At 42.2% G+C, this 15,512-nt stretch overlaps 1 protein-coding gene across 3 annotated transcripts in view; it reads right to left on the reverse strand.

The window, feature by feature from the left end:
• NBEAL1 (neurobeachin like 1) overlaps nucleotides 1–15,512 on the reverse strand; it is a 177,723-nt gene that overhangs the window by 158,233 nt on the left and 3,978 nt on the right. For all 3 annotated transcript variants that reach the window (XM_073646438.1, XM_073646437.1, XM_073646439.1), the window contains exon 2: nucleotides 2,087–2,578. In XM_073646438.1, the coding sequence (XP_073502539.1) occupies nucleotides 2,087–2,137 (51 nt within the window). In that variant the 5' untranslated portion in view covers nucleotides 2,138–2,578. The remainder of the gene's footprint in view (nucleotides 1–2,086; nucleotides 2,579–15,512) is intronic.

Here is a 15,512-nt window from a genome sequence, read left to right on the forward strand (position 1 = left end):
TAATGGACCCCCCCCATACAGTCCTCCTCCACACAGAATAATGGACCCCACACAGTCCTCCTCCACACAGAATAATGGACCCCACACAGTCCTCCTCCACACAGAATAATGGACCCCACACAGTCCTCCTCCACACAGAATAATGGACCCCACACAGTCCTCCTCCACACAGAATAATGGACCCCACACAGTCCTCCTCCACACAGAATAATGGACCCCACACAGTCCTCCTCCACACAGAATAATGGACCCCACACAGTCCTCCTCCACACAGAATAATGGACCCCACACAGTCCTCCTCCACACAGAATAATGGGCCCCACACAGTCCTCCTCCACACAGAATAATGGGCCCCACACAGTCGTCCTCCTCCACACAGAATAATGGGCCCCACACAGTCCTCCTCCACACAGAATAATGGGCCCCACACAGTCGTCCTCCACACAGAATAATGCCCCCCCCCTACAGTCCTCCTCCACACAGAATAATGGACCCCACACAGTCCTCCTCCACACAGAATAATGGACCCCACACAGTCCTCCTCCACACAGAATAATGGACCCCACACAGTCCTCCTCCACACAGAATAATGGACCCCACACAGTCCTCCTCCACACAGAATAATGCCCCCCCCCTACAGTCCTCCTCCACACAGAATAATGCCCCCCCCCTACAGTCCTCCTCCACACAGAATAATGGACCCCACACAGTCCTCCTCCACACAGAATAATGGACCCCACACAGTCCTCCTCCACACAGAATAATGGACCCCACACAGTCCTCCTCCACACAGAATAATGGACCCCACACAGTCCTCCTCCACACAGAATAATGGACCCCACACAGTCCTCCTCCACACAGAATAATGGACCCCACACAGTCCTCCTCCACACAGAATAATGGACCCCACACAGTCCTCCTCCACACAGAATAATGGACCCCACACAGTCCTCCTCCACACAGAATAATGGACCGCACACAGTCCTCCTCCACACAGAATAATGGACCCCACACAGTCCTCCTCCACACAGAATAATGGACCCCACACAGTCCTCCTCCACACAGAATAATGGACCCCACACAGTCCTCCTCCACACAGAATAATGGACCGCACACAGTCCTCCTCCACACAGAATAATGGGCCCCACACAGTCCTCCTCCACACAGAATAATGGGCCCCCCCCATACAGTAGTCCTCCACATAGAATAATGCCCCCCACACAGTCCTCCTCCACACAGAATAATGGGCCCCCCCATACAGTAGTCCTCCACACAGAATAATGCCCCCCCCATACAGTCGTCCTCCACACAGAATAATGCCCCCCCCATATAGTCGTCCTCCACACAGAATAATGCCCCCCCCCCATACAGTCGTCCTCCACACAGTCGTCCTCCACACAGAATAATGGGCCCCCCACAGTCCTCCTCCACACAGAATAATGGGCCCCACACAGTCCTCCATACAGAATAATGGGCCTCACATATGGATGGCGGTTCTGGTGTCGCGGGCCAAATATAACCACCCTGCGGGCCAGGTTTGGACCACGGGCCGGAGTTTTGACACACATAGTTTACAGTAATGTCGAGTTCACACTGGCGTATTTCACGGTCTGTATACGGATTGCAATCCTGGACTGACCACTGGCCTCCCTACCTAAGCTTACAGCTTCATAGACATATGTGAGGCTATAAGGTTGAGTAGGGAGACCCGATGCCGGACCGGGCACTGAGATCCACAGAAGAGCTGTGGAATATGCAAGTGTGAACCTGGCCAAAGAAGTATAAACTGAATGGATGTGCCCTGTCTATAGCCATGGTCCAAAGTCAGCATTTCAAGACCAAAATCAAATCATCTATGAGATCTAAGTACGGAGTGCTGTAATTTCCAATATCCAGATTCTGCAATAAACATGTAAGTGATCTATTTACTAATCAGTCCTTTCTTAAGATAAATTATTTTTTGTATCATTAAATAGGTGCTTTAACCAGAGCTTCAGCTGACAATCACCAAAATCTCTATTTATGGAGACTCCTTAAGTCTATAATGAAGCACAACAAATTATACAGTGGGGAAGGAGAGGCTTACCTTGCTGCAATACAGCATCCACAGCTCGCAGAGTCTCTCCTTAGATGCCATCCCGTGACCTCCACTTCACAATTTCACAAGTATATTTCAGAACCGGTCCATCAACATTGTCTAGTGTTTCATCCTCAGTAGCTTACATTACCGTCACCGGCGACGTACTCCCACCAAACAAACAGAAAAAAAGAAAGCACAGAGACGAGTTCTCTGCAGATCAAACCAGCACAAAACCAGCTTAGCAGGACTTGGACCTGCTTATTAAGGCCAAACTTCCTGGTGGCACAAACAAAACTGGTGGCCCAAAAAAAAGGACTTGTGGGATGATATATGAAGGGAAGGCAGCGCAGACACTTTAGTTCGTATACTCCAGAGTGCCTTCATTAGCACCAGGTAGTCTTACATCCATTCTCCAGTGATGAGGATGTTGGCAGCGATATCAGGAACACCAGCTGTCATCATGTTGTGAAGGGTAGAAGAACTGTGCCGCTGTGCCACCTAGGAAAAAACACCATGTATTAATAACAAGAAAACTAACTAAAGCAGCAGTTTATGATCACTGCAAACCCATTCACAATGGAAACCTTCCTATGGCCATGTGCACACGTTGAGTATTTGGAGTACATTTTTCTGCAGCAAAACCCAGAGTGTTGGCTGGAAAAACGTGAGATTTTGCTGCAATTTCTTACATTTATTTAAAAGGGTAAAAATGCTGCAAAAACGCTGAAAAAAACTGACGTGCTGTCGATTAGATAAAAAAGATGTTTTGAAGGTTCAAATCTACGGAGAAAAAAAATAATCAACGTATGCATGAGAATTAAGAAACCGCATTCCCTTTGCTGGTGCTGTTAAACTCTGCATTTTTTTTCCATGGTAAGAAAAGCATGGCAAAAACATAGCATGTGAACAAGCCCTATATACTACATCAATTTACATGCTTCAGGTAGAGAACAGTTCACAACAAATTAAGTCTGTGTACATACATGTAAGGCTGGTCTGCGAAACATGGTCCATGCACAGATCAGAATACCTGGGCAGGCCGCCGGGTCTTCAGACCGGAGCTAGCTGCCTCAGACAAATAGGAGACCCAGCTGTCAGGCCGGGTATTGCCATCATAGCACTAGCCTGAGGGCTTATTCTCACCGTCAGTATTTTATATCAGTATTTGTAAGCCAAAATCAGGAGTGGAACAATCAGAGGAAAAGTATAATAGAAACACGTCACCACTTCTGTATTTATCACCCACTCCTGGTTGTGGCTTACAAATACTGATGGAAAATACTGACCAAATACTGAATGTGGCTTAATACAGACTTATGTGTAACACTGATGACGAGGTCATTACACCTGATCAATGAAGAGACCTGGTCATCAGGGAATGAGTAAGGATAAGCTCACACTGCGGTCATTATATACGCTATGTTCACACATTGCGTTTTTGTGGCTTTTTTTCTGCAGGCCAAGCCTGCTCTCTTAGCAGTAAAGAAGCGGCTTACAAAAAGCAGGTTTTGCTGTGCTTTTCAGGATCCCAAATTTCAGCTTTGCTTTCATCACAGAAGCATGAACACAGGTCACCAATGCAAGACACGTGTGAAACCATAAAACCATTTTTGGAAAAAAGGCTATTTGATCAAATTATTTAGTGGAAAAAGATTTCTATGTCTGAAAAAATAGTGCCTATACTGAACAAAAAACTTCATGAGTTAATGAAAAAATACACAATTACAAATGTAACAGCGCAGGGAGATTAATGGGTTGGGAATAGTTTACGTAAGATTGGCAGAGAATTGAGTTTGTAGGACAAAATTCACTTTCACACTTTGGTCAGCCCTTGAATTGATCAAGTATTGTTCAATTTCACACCTTGGTCAGCCAATGTTTACTTGGACACATCACAAATTTAAATTAAACTCTACTAATCCTAAACTCCCATTCTCAGGTGGGTGACATCTAGGCATTATGGTTTAAACTTTGGAAAAAAAAAAAATATATATATACATAGATCACAAAAATAAATGGGTTTCACATACTGTTGTACATGCATTTTTTCACTAAACAACGCAGCAAAACCTGATACCTACATTTTTGCACTTACTCATTGCTTTCTATGGGTGAAAAAAACGCTGAAAGAACTGACATGAAGCAGTTTTCAAATTCAGCCAAGAAAAAAAAAAAAAAAACTATTTGTGCATGAGATTCCTGAAATCTCATAGCTTTTGCTGGTGCGATAAAATGCAGCTTTTAATTTGCTTAAAAAATGCAGCAAAAACGCAACATGTGAAGATAGCCTAGAGGGCATAACTGCTTCCATTTAAAGCAATCAATCCCTCCTGGTCAATCAGCAGTCAAAAGAGGTCATCACAATATTCCCAGTCTGTAGACTGCACAAAGGATGCATTCACACATGATGGTAGTCTGCTACCTGCTTAGATGCATAAGGCTATGAGGTTCTTACAAGATTTTAACATGTTTCAGTTATAGAAATTGCATAAAAACCGTGGTAATCTTGCACGGGGTCCTGTGACTGAACCTCAAAAAAAGGGCGTATACAAATCATGTATCTGCTAGAAGGAGAATAAAGCCTGTAATATGTTTCACGTGAAATTTAAATGGATCAAAAAATGAATGGGGGACTTATCTACAACGACTGTGCAGCACCATACAGTCTATTGTTCTCTGTAATCAGCCTTTTCATGCTAACATCCTCAATGAGATTTCCAGAAGGGAAGAAAAAAAAAAAACTTGATTCCCCACATTTACAGTTTTGAGATTTTGATTTAAAGAGTCATTCAGATGTCCGTGTATGGACCGGCCGCGGGTCTCCTTAGCCGAACCTGACGTCTGAATGTGAGGTCCACTGACAAATGTAAATCATAGGGCTGATCAGAAGACAGCACGCACTATTCTCTTTCAGATAACGGATAACAATCGCCCAACCAAAACTACAGGTGCGCAAAAAAAGAAAATCAAATATCACACACGGAACATCTGGATTACATCCAATTTTTATAGCTACATTGCCATTAATAACCCTGGTGTATGTTATACTGCTGATGAATAAATGCGGATGCCAATACGGTAAACAATCACCCGAGTTTTTCGGAAGCTCGTCTTACCCCAGCCCAACTAGTTTGAAATTCAAGCACCTTGACACCTTGCAAAGTAAAGCTCTTAAAAAATCATCCAAACATGCCATTACATTCATGAAGGTACGCTCAGACAATACTGGAGTCTGATGACACCACGTAGATACTGTTACCAGGTATTACACACCTGCGCTGAATGTACCAATACCCGGACCCCGTATTGTATTCTGTAAACTGCAGTGAACATATAAACAACTGCAAAGCCAAAAAATAAGGCCAAAAGCACATGGGAATGCTGACGCAAGTGAGACATTCGCCAAATAGAACGGATTAAACACAATGGTGAAAATGCACTACAGATTATTTCATTAAAACATCCTGCAAACTTTTACTACCATTGTGTAACTGGTATCTCACGCAAAGTACATTCATGCATTAAAATATTTATGTTACAAGTTATTTGCTGTAATTATTTTACTATTTACGGGGTTTCCAATCAAAGAAAACTGTAGCATCTCTAGGATATAAATTCTCACTAATCACTTTCTAGCCCACAAGGGTCCGATTTTCCCTTTCAAGTGAAGACCCTTTATAATCAGGATAGGGAGAGGTCAGATCTCCACCGATCAGAAAATTATTACATATCCTGGCGGTTTGCCATGGCTTTCAGAATACAGACTGTTACATGGGGTTATGGCCCCAGTTCATCACTGCCCTTGTTCCTGTTTAGTTTTGTGACTTTTTTGTTTGCACCCAATTCATATTCTATTTGCGCCTTTTTTGAAGTCCAGTTTATATGTGTTCGCCTATTAGTTTTTCTTTTTTCTGCTTTGTGGGTGGTGTTTGCAATTGCAGATGTTTTCACCAGATAATTTAATTTCTACTTTTTAAAAAGTTGCAAAATTTGGAGCAATTTCAGTCCAGTTCACCCTAGTAGTGAATTTTTGAACATGCCAAAATATAGGCGTAATTTCTGGCACCAAATCAAGACATTTGGGGTCAACAGGCGCAAAAACAGTTCACAACAGAGAGAAAGCCCATTTTTGACTTTGGGCCAAATTCATGAATCGCGTGCGCCATTTTCATGAATTTGGCACCAAAACTGCAACTAATACATGACAAAAAAGGAAAGTGACTTTAAAAAAATGCAAATGAGGAATCGAGACTTAAATCTTCACAAGTCACAAAACTGCGGTTTTACCAAGACTTGTTGGCAATACCAAGCTTCTACAGAGCACTTGCCTTCACTGGCCTAAAGGCCCCTTACACATTAAATCAAAATTTTACCAAATGGAAGATTTTGACAAAATTGATCATCAGCATTCGGTTCTTTAGATTGAGAGCAATCGACTTTTGGACGACAAACATTTGTAGTCATCCAAAAGATGGATCGGGATATAGATGTTTTTTGTACAACTATTGTCCATGACATGATGTATATGTGCTGATCTATTCAATTCCCTTAACCCATCATATCGATTATCGAACGTTTTTGTTCGCTATGCACCGTAAATGTATGGGTTCATCTGGAAGATATTTGTACAATGTACTCTGACTTGTGTCGTGCAAACAGTTTTCACATAAACGACCTTTCATCATTCGATTGTTATCTTGTATATAGGGGGCTTTAAGGTTTTGGTTTATTTCCATGATGCCCACAAAACCAGGGCAATAAATTGTTAAATAGAGGCAGTCTTTAAAGTATAACTGCACTTTAAAAAAAAAACTATTGCCATGTTATAAACACATGTCAACAGTTTTGATCAGTGGGGGTCCAGGTGCCGAGACCTCCGCCATTCACTAAAACAAAGGTACAGAAACACTTCGCTAGTGCTGCTCTGAGATAGAAGAAACGATCAATGATAAATCCATGAAGTCTGTTTTCAGTATAAGAAGCAAGCAGCGCTTCTCTGATAGCTTTTGCTCTCTTGTTTTATTGACTGGAGAGGGTCTCAGCACCTGGATGCCCACCGATTAATATTTCTGATATGTCTCTGACATGTGAAAAGTTTTTTTTTCTATTTATGAAGTACAGCTACACTTTAAGGGAGGGATAAGAGGAATTTGCTTCATCCAAATAGAGGGAGATATGCAACTGGGCAAATTCCTCTGGATCAGCTGTGAGCATGGCAGGCAGGGAACAATCGGATCATGTGACTTGTACCTTTAACCCCTTCATGAGCTAGGGCTGCAGTGTAAAGGAAATTATTACATTTAAGCTGAAGAGATATACCGTATATTAAAGGAAAATCAACTTACACAGACTTTGATAGCACTGTCTTAACCGGATAAACCTTTCCTATATTTGTTATTAGGACACATTTAGGAGACTCCCGGCTCAGGATTGCCCTCTCTTTGCCACGGCAAAGACCTTGTATTGTGTGTGGCTGTAGATCACTTCCTGGGGATAACGCTGTTTGCAGGGGTTTCATCAGCCAGAACCACAGCCATCAGCTGTTTCTTTATGAAGAGGTTGCCCGTTTTTTTTCAGTAATGGATTGAACCCTCATTCAGATGTCAGTGTTCCAAGTACGAGTGCTATTTTTCACAGATAGAATACATAGTCATTATAGTCATACAGGCATTGTCCCGAAGAAAAACAAAACAAACGGAGACGTCCATTTTTAATCTGATCTGCCGATCTTAGTCAGTCACTCATTGAAGTGAATGGATTCAATGAAAAAAACAGATCGCTCAGATGCCACCCGTATGTCATCTGGGAGCTGTCCTTTTTTACGGCTTGCATCCCTTTTAATCAATCTAGTGCACTGCTTGCTATGTGTGTGTCAAAAATCAGATCCGCTCAGCCATAAACTGGTGTAGATTTGCAAATCAAAGTTCAAAAAATAGTAAATTATGATGTACATATGGCATCCGCTATAATTTGTGACTTTTTTTTACCCCAGAAAAGAGTGTCTCGCACATGGCAGCTAAAAGATTCAAACTCAATAAGAGCTGCACGACTCTTTATTAATTTCCCTTATCTTGCTACAGCGGATTCTTCAAGATTAGTGTCCAAAATGCCAGTCTTGATGAATCAGGGTCAGCATGTCTATACAGTGGCATACGTCTTATGCCTATGGTGGAGTTGTACATTGAAGAATAAATCCAAAGTACACTTCTACTGTACCCAAAACAGTATGTGCGCACGGTCTTTTAGACACTGGCGTACCCACCGAGTTTATAAACAGAAGACAGTTCAGGAATACGCCAGCAGTGATTTTTCTTGAAGTGTCTCATTTAGTGTCTTTCGGTTATCTTTGCCGCTGGAGTGGTTTATTTTTTTCTTAACTGTGTATATAAAACCAGCAAGCGGCTTCCAATTCTAAGCAGTCTGGAGAATGTCAAAAATAGCAATAAGTGGTACCCAGTTAGTTACAATAATAAATAGCAAGAGGGTAAAACAACCTTTATTCAGTATTTTAAAAAAGGTTCAAAAAAAGGTGCAAAGTGCATGCATAAGTACAAGAAGTACCAAAGTACAAAAACATTAAGACACAATAGGAAACTTATCCTTATCCTGATGGTGTTCCTATATAAGAAATAGGTCACACAAGACCTTTGAGGAAATAGTATTCATCATTTACCTGAGAAATTAACAAAGATAATCTCACAGGTAAAGTTCACCAAACAACCGTGTCCTCTCTAGCTATTTCCCATCCATAATTCAGCCAAATAAGATAAGGTATTGATGTGAATACAATACACAGCGTATGGGAAAGGTATATGCTAGTAAGTCTATAAAGCAACTCAGCCAACCATATAGAACAACAACAACAAGAATGTATTCATTATATCCACAACTGAATAAACTATTTTGTGGCATTAAACATTATATAATCATAGAGGAAATTTTTCAACTTATCTGATCCTCCATTAATGATGGGTATGCAGTCTCAACGCAGGCAGGCTCCCAACGCGTTTCCCTTTGATCATCAGGGGAGTAAAGTGCCTATAATCATGCCCCCATTCGTTTGATATGCTTTAGTGGCTGGTTAGTAGTACCCATTGCTGCAGTGCCTCTTATACATGTGCTGCATGCTGAAAACAGCGTTTACTTCCGGGTATGACGTCATATCCTGTGCGCAGACCATACAGGACGATAAAAAAATGACAACTTCCGGTCTATGGAACGCATATGGAACACACTAGAGACACGAATGCGCAGTAGCGATCTCAAAATCGCTTCCTAGATACAATATGCTAATAGAGGGCGTGTATCTAACAAACATGCTCACAATGATCTAGTGCCAGATGCTAAATTATAGGCAATATGAAATTGTCAAAATGTGATCAAATAAGCCCAAATATAAATAATAAGAGCCACAACAGACCACATACCACAAAGTATGTACAGTACCTAGTCACAGATCTACATAAGCGTACACAAATAAACGCAGAATTACCAAAGCCATTTGCGATAAAGGAAGAATATGGTAGTATAGAGGTAAACAAAAATGGAAAAAATAGCCAGGGGTCACTGAGCTCACATACCGACACAAACATGTGTATGGCAAAGTGGGAAAAAGGGGGAGAAAGGAGAGGATCTAGCATGTCCCTATGGTAGCTAGACTCAACTAGCCCTACCTACCGCGGAGGTTTGCACCCTAAGGGAAACGAGAATGGCGCCCCTCTCTAGGATAACCCTGATTGGCCCTCTCACTATAAAAAAAAAAAGAGTTGAAGGATAGTTGTTCATTCAGACCTGAGGGTTGTGTTGTCCTGAGCCAGAAAATCCACTTGCATTCTTTTTGTAGGATTTTCTGGTCCCAATTACCACCTCTGACTGAGGGTGCAATCCTGTCAATTCCCATAAACTGAATGAAGTTAAACATCACCCCCATGATTGACATTAATGTGATTCGATATCGGGGTGTCACGTTTGTTTACAATATCACGGACATGTTCTCTTATCCTTCTTCTAAATTCCCATCTAGTCTTGCCCACATATTCCATTCCACAAGAATACTTGTGACTATAAGGACCTATGTTTGAAATTATTGTATGACCACACTAGTTACTAGGTTGTAACCACTAATCCCACCAACGGTCTTTTAAGGGAGCTGAAGCTTCTTGTTGATGAAGGGGTTGCTGCTGGGGTCCTGGATAGTAAAGAAAGAGAATTTCTCTATCCACAAGTTCCGATCATGGCCACTTTTTATTGTTTACCCAAAATTCATAAAGGGTGTAATCCCTTAAAGGGTAGACCTATAGTGGCAGGGACCGACAGTCTAACACAAAAATTGGGTGTTTACCTTGATTGTATACTTAAGCCATTTGTGGGGTCACTGAGCTAGTATGTCTGTGGCACAACGGACCTTTTGAGTAAATTAGATGGTATTTGTTTGGAACCTGATATGTTGTTGTGCAGCATTGATGTGGAAGCACTTTATACCTCCATTCCTCATGCATTGGGATTACAAGCAGTTGACCACTATTTGAGCACTAGAGGTTGTCAGTTTCATAGACACAATACCTTTGTCTTGCGTGCTCTGGAATTTTGTCTCAAAAACAATTTTTTTCTTTTTGACAGGAAGTACTTCCACCAGCTTAGGGGTACCACGATGGGAAGCCCTTGTGCCCCCTCGTATGCTAACCTTTTCCTGGGCTGGTGGGAGGAAACTATGGTCTTTTGTGAACCAGCCATCCCTCTGAGTGACAACGTCATTGTTTGGCTACGCTACATTGACGACATTTTTGTTATCTGGAGGGGATCGGAATCTTCGTTTGGTGATTTCGTTACACAACTTAATGTGAACAACATTGGTCTAAGATTCACACATGAATGTAATTATAACAAACTACCGTTTCTTGATGTCTGTGTTCAGAGAAATAAAACTGGTGAATTGAGCACTAGTAACTATAGGAAACCAATGGCTACAAACTCTCTCTTGAGATGGGAGAGTAGTCATCCTGGCCCTCTTAAGAGAGGAATTCCGAAAGGACAATATTTAAGGATACACAGGAATTGCTCTGATATCGGTACTTTTAAGAAACAGGCCCATGACTTACGTGGACGTTTTGTTGAGAGAGGCTATCCTGAATACATACTTGCTGAGGCCTATAATGACTATCTAGAGATCGAAAGACTTTGCTGACCCCAAAGGTTATGAAAGAAAAGGAGGGGATCTCAAGGTTCATTACTACCTTCTCCAGTGGGGCCAAGGGAGTCAGAGATTTTGAAACGCCACTGGCCGATCTTACTTATGGATGCAGACATCAAAGAAGCGGTAGGTCCCTTTCCTCAGATTACCTATCGTAAAGGCAGATCGCTCAAGGATAGGTTGGTTTATAGTTTTTTCAAAGAGACATCAGATCCATCATGGTTGGGTAACCAAACAAAGGGTTGCTACAGTTGTGGCAATTGCTGTGCATGTAAATCCGTCATAAAGGGCAGATCCTTTGTAGGGCATGTGACTGGGAAAGAGTATGTTATACGTCATTTTATTAACTGTCGCACAACAGGAGTGATTTATAAAGCTACATGCCCTTGTGGAATGGAATATGTGGACAAGACTAGATGGGAATTTAGAAGAAGGATAAGAGAACATGTCCGTGATATTGTAAACAAACGTGACATCCCGATATCGAATCACATTAATGTCAATCATGGGGGTGATGTTTAACTTCATTCAGTTTATGGGAATTGACAGGATTGCACCCTCAGTCAGAGGTGGTAATTGGGACCAGAAAATCCTACAAAAAGAATGCAAGTGGATTTTCTGGCTCAGGACAACACAACCCTCAGGTCTGAATGAACAACTATCCTTCAACTCTTTTTTATAGTGAGGGCCAATCAGGGTTATCCTAGAGAGGGTCAGCCGTCGACGAGTGGGGGCGCCATTCTCGTTTCCCTTAGGGTGCCAACCTCCGCGGTAGGTAGGGCTAGTTGAGTCTAGCTTCCATAGGGACATGCTAGATCCTCTCCTTTCTCCCCCTTTTTCCCACCTTGCCATACACATATTTGTGTCGGTATGTGAGCTCAGTGACCCCTGGCTATTTTTTCCATTTTTGTTTACCTCTATACTACCATATTCTTCCTTTATCGCAATTGGCTTTGGTAATTCTGCGTTTATTTGTGTACGCTTATGTAGATCTGTGACTAGGTACTGTACATACTTTGTGGTATGTGGTCTGTTGTAGCTCTTATTCTTTGTATTTCTTTACAGGACTGTGCACGCGCTATGACCTGTGGCTCCCCGTGCGTGCACAGTCAAGCTGGTAACCAAACAGCCTCAGTGCGCACGCACGGGGACCAGCGGCCGGACATATACAAGTGCGCATGCGCCACAATAATATCAGCGCTTGACGGGAGCAATATTCAAATACATAGGGGGGGGGGCAGCAGTGACTGCATGCAGCACCCACCCCTGACTGAATAGTAGAATCAGACCCCTATGACTGAACGAGCAGGTAGGACAAAGTATATATAATGTTATAGAATCATTATAAGGGTCCGTGCCCACAATGCATTTTTCAAGCATTTTTGCTGTGGAATTTTTGCAGCGTAAACGCTTGAAAAACGCTTGGCAAGCCTTCTCCCATGGTCCCCAATGTAAATCCGAAATTGCAATGCCCATGCTGCGGAAAATTCCGCAGCATGTCCATTATTTGTGCGTTTACGCATGCAGAATTGAGTATATTGGTTAATTTATATGATTAAAAAATGTGTCTGCTTCATTCCAAATAAAGTGTTTGCTCTGTGTGTGTCTTTAATTAAAGGGAATCTGTCACACCCCTGGGCGATATCAGACCTCTACTATGGCCATACAGGGTATAGAAAAGTAAATCTATACATATCTGTATGGCCCATAGCAAAGGTCTGATTGCAGAGAAAAGCACTTTAATCAATCATTTTTTCCACAGGCTTGGTGTCCGGGGGAAGCCAAGCAATCCCCGCGGCCCACCTATCTGCTTATTATTCCCCTAAATCCCAGCCTCTCTGCTTAATTATCATATCCCCCCCTCCCCTGCACATCACAGGGCCCTGACTTCCAGGCATGCGCAAAGCGGCGCTCACATGGAGCGAGCTTTGCTTCATCCCGGCCCTGTCTCTCTGTGCTCTGCGCCGCAGGTTTCTATTGCGCAGGCGCCAGGGGGAGGTCACTTTCCGGCGCCTGCGCAATAGAAACCTGAGGCGAAGAGCACAGGTAGATGGGGCCAGGATGTGAGCGGCGCTTTGCGCATGCCCGGAAGTCAGGGAGCAGAGTGCACGTCACAGGGCCTGTGGAAAAAGCTTGGCTTTTCCAGGCTAAGCCGACCTGTGGAAAAAAGAATTGATTAAAGTGCTTTTCTCTGCAATCAGACCTCTGCTATGGGCCATACAGGTATGTATAAGATTTATTTTTCTATACTCTGTATGGCCATAGTAGAGGTCTGATATCACCCAGGGGGCTGACAGATTCCCTTTAACTCTTTACTTTAATTATGCTTGGTCATGAAAATGTCTGATTGACACCTTGTCATCACCAAACAAAAGAACTAGGTTTCATCCCATTCACCCAATCTTCATTAGCATTCCCATTCATGTAATTTATGCGGCAGCTGTGAGCTGCTATTCTTACCCTGGGAAGGTGCCATTTGCAAACATGGTCCCTGGCTATAATTAACAGCCTACAGCCATTTCATTAGCCTCTATGTCCCCACAAACAGCAACAAGCAGTGCTTTGGACGCAGCGCATTTTTGTTGCGTACAAAACGCTGTGTTCTAATGCCACACTTTTGGTGTTGGTACATGTGAATCCACCACATATAATGACACTTCAATCAGTAAAAATCTGCAGCAAAGACTAGCGTGTCCGCTACAGAAATTGACATGCTACGGGTGAGTTTGGGTACGTGGCCACGATCAGGAGCCGCTGCAGGTTTGAAGCAGCGTGTTTATACAGCGTCAAACCCGCAGCGTCCAGATGTTACAATATAGTGGATGGGATCTCTAGAAATCCCATGTCCACTATGCGTGCATCAGAGGCTGCGGATCTCCCGTGGACACTGACATGCAGCGCGTCTTTCAGGTCGGCAGCATGTCAAATTCTCTTGCGTAGTCGCTAGTCTCCGCAAAAGAAATTTGACCACTAGAAAGTATTGAATGTGATAAATATGCATGGTTCCGTGAACACATGTAGATTTACCTGCGTTCAATAGAATGCAACGTTTTGGACGCAGCAAAATATGCGTCTAAAGCGCTGCTATGAACGGATTGTGGGTTTAAGCAATGTCCCACCAAATAACTTTATTTAGCTCCAAAAAGCATTCATTGATGTACAAAAACACTTAAAAAAAGCATGTAAAACGCGTCAAAAACGCATGCTTTTTTCTGCCAGGGAGAGGCAAAAAACGCTCAGGAAATTTCTGCTTCAAATCCTGAACATGTGCACATAGCCTTAGTGTTCGCGAGAAATTGTTTGTGAGAAAACAATGTTGCATGTACTTCTTCCATCTAAGTCAAGGATGAGACTCACCCATTCTAGTCTATGGGTGTGGAAAAAAAAAAAAAATCGTTTCTCACACGGATCATCAGAGTGGCATCCGCTTTTTACAGATAGATTTATAGTATAAACCTAGGAAACTGTATGTGATCATGTACATGTTTTAATATATTTGTATGAAAACGAATCACACACAGATAAAAAAAAAATCATCCAAGTTTTCTGGATCAAACGAATGATCTTTCATACGCTTGTCTGCAGACACCCTTAGAATTACAAGTCTTCACACATCTACCTCCAGCATATTATACTTCTTTTGATTTAGCTCACAAGGAAAAGCTCTTGTGCTTTTCTATATGCCATATTGTGTACTGTGTGACATCGCAATTTGACTGTTTGTAGATCAGGGTCATTCAATATTTTACCTACCACAGATGTATTTTCTGAGGGCTTCAAATTAATTATTTTTATATATACACACATATAAATGGATCACAGATATGAAAACTGAAAAAAAAAAAACACAGATGGATTCTATTGGTCAATAAGTGGGGCTTTGTTCACCTTGCTGTGGTTTGGGACTTGTTCACACGACCGTAATTTAGGGCAGTACAGATTAGCGAATTTTTTTCACTGAATCTGCATGTGAAGAAAATAAATAAATAAATCGGAGGATGCACTGGTTTCCTCTGAAAATCGGATGAGACTCACCATTCAAATCTATAGGTGAGTGAAAAAATCAGATACTGTACAGAGCCACAGTGTAGCATCCGATTTTTAGGGATACATTATGATTCTGTAATATAGGAAACTGTAAATCATCTTGTAAATGAATAATAGCTGCTGAGTAAAAAAAAATAAAAATTGCACACGGATGACAAGTTAGAAAAAAATCCTCCCACTTTCCCGGATGAAATG

This window comes from Phyllobates terribilis, unplaced genomic scaffold (genome assembly GCF_046119375.1).
Source record: "Phyllobates terribilis strain yellow unplaced genomic scaffold, ASM4611937v1 Scaffold_9__5_contigs__length_417890890, whole genome shotgun sequence".
Classification (NCBI taxonomy): domain Eukaryota; kingdom Metazoa; phylum Chordata; class Amphibia; order Anura; family Dendrobatidae; genus Phyllobates; species Phyllobates terribilis.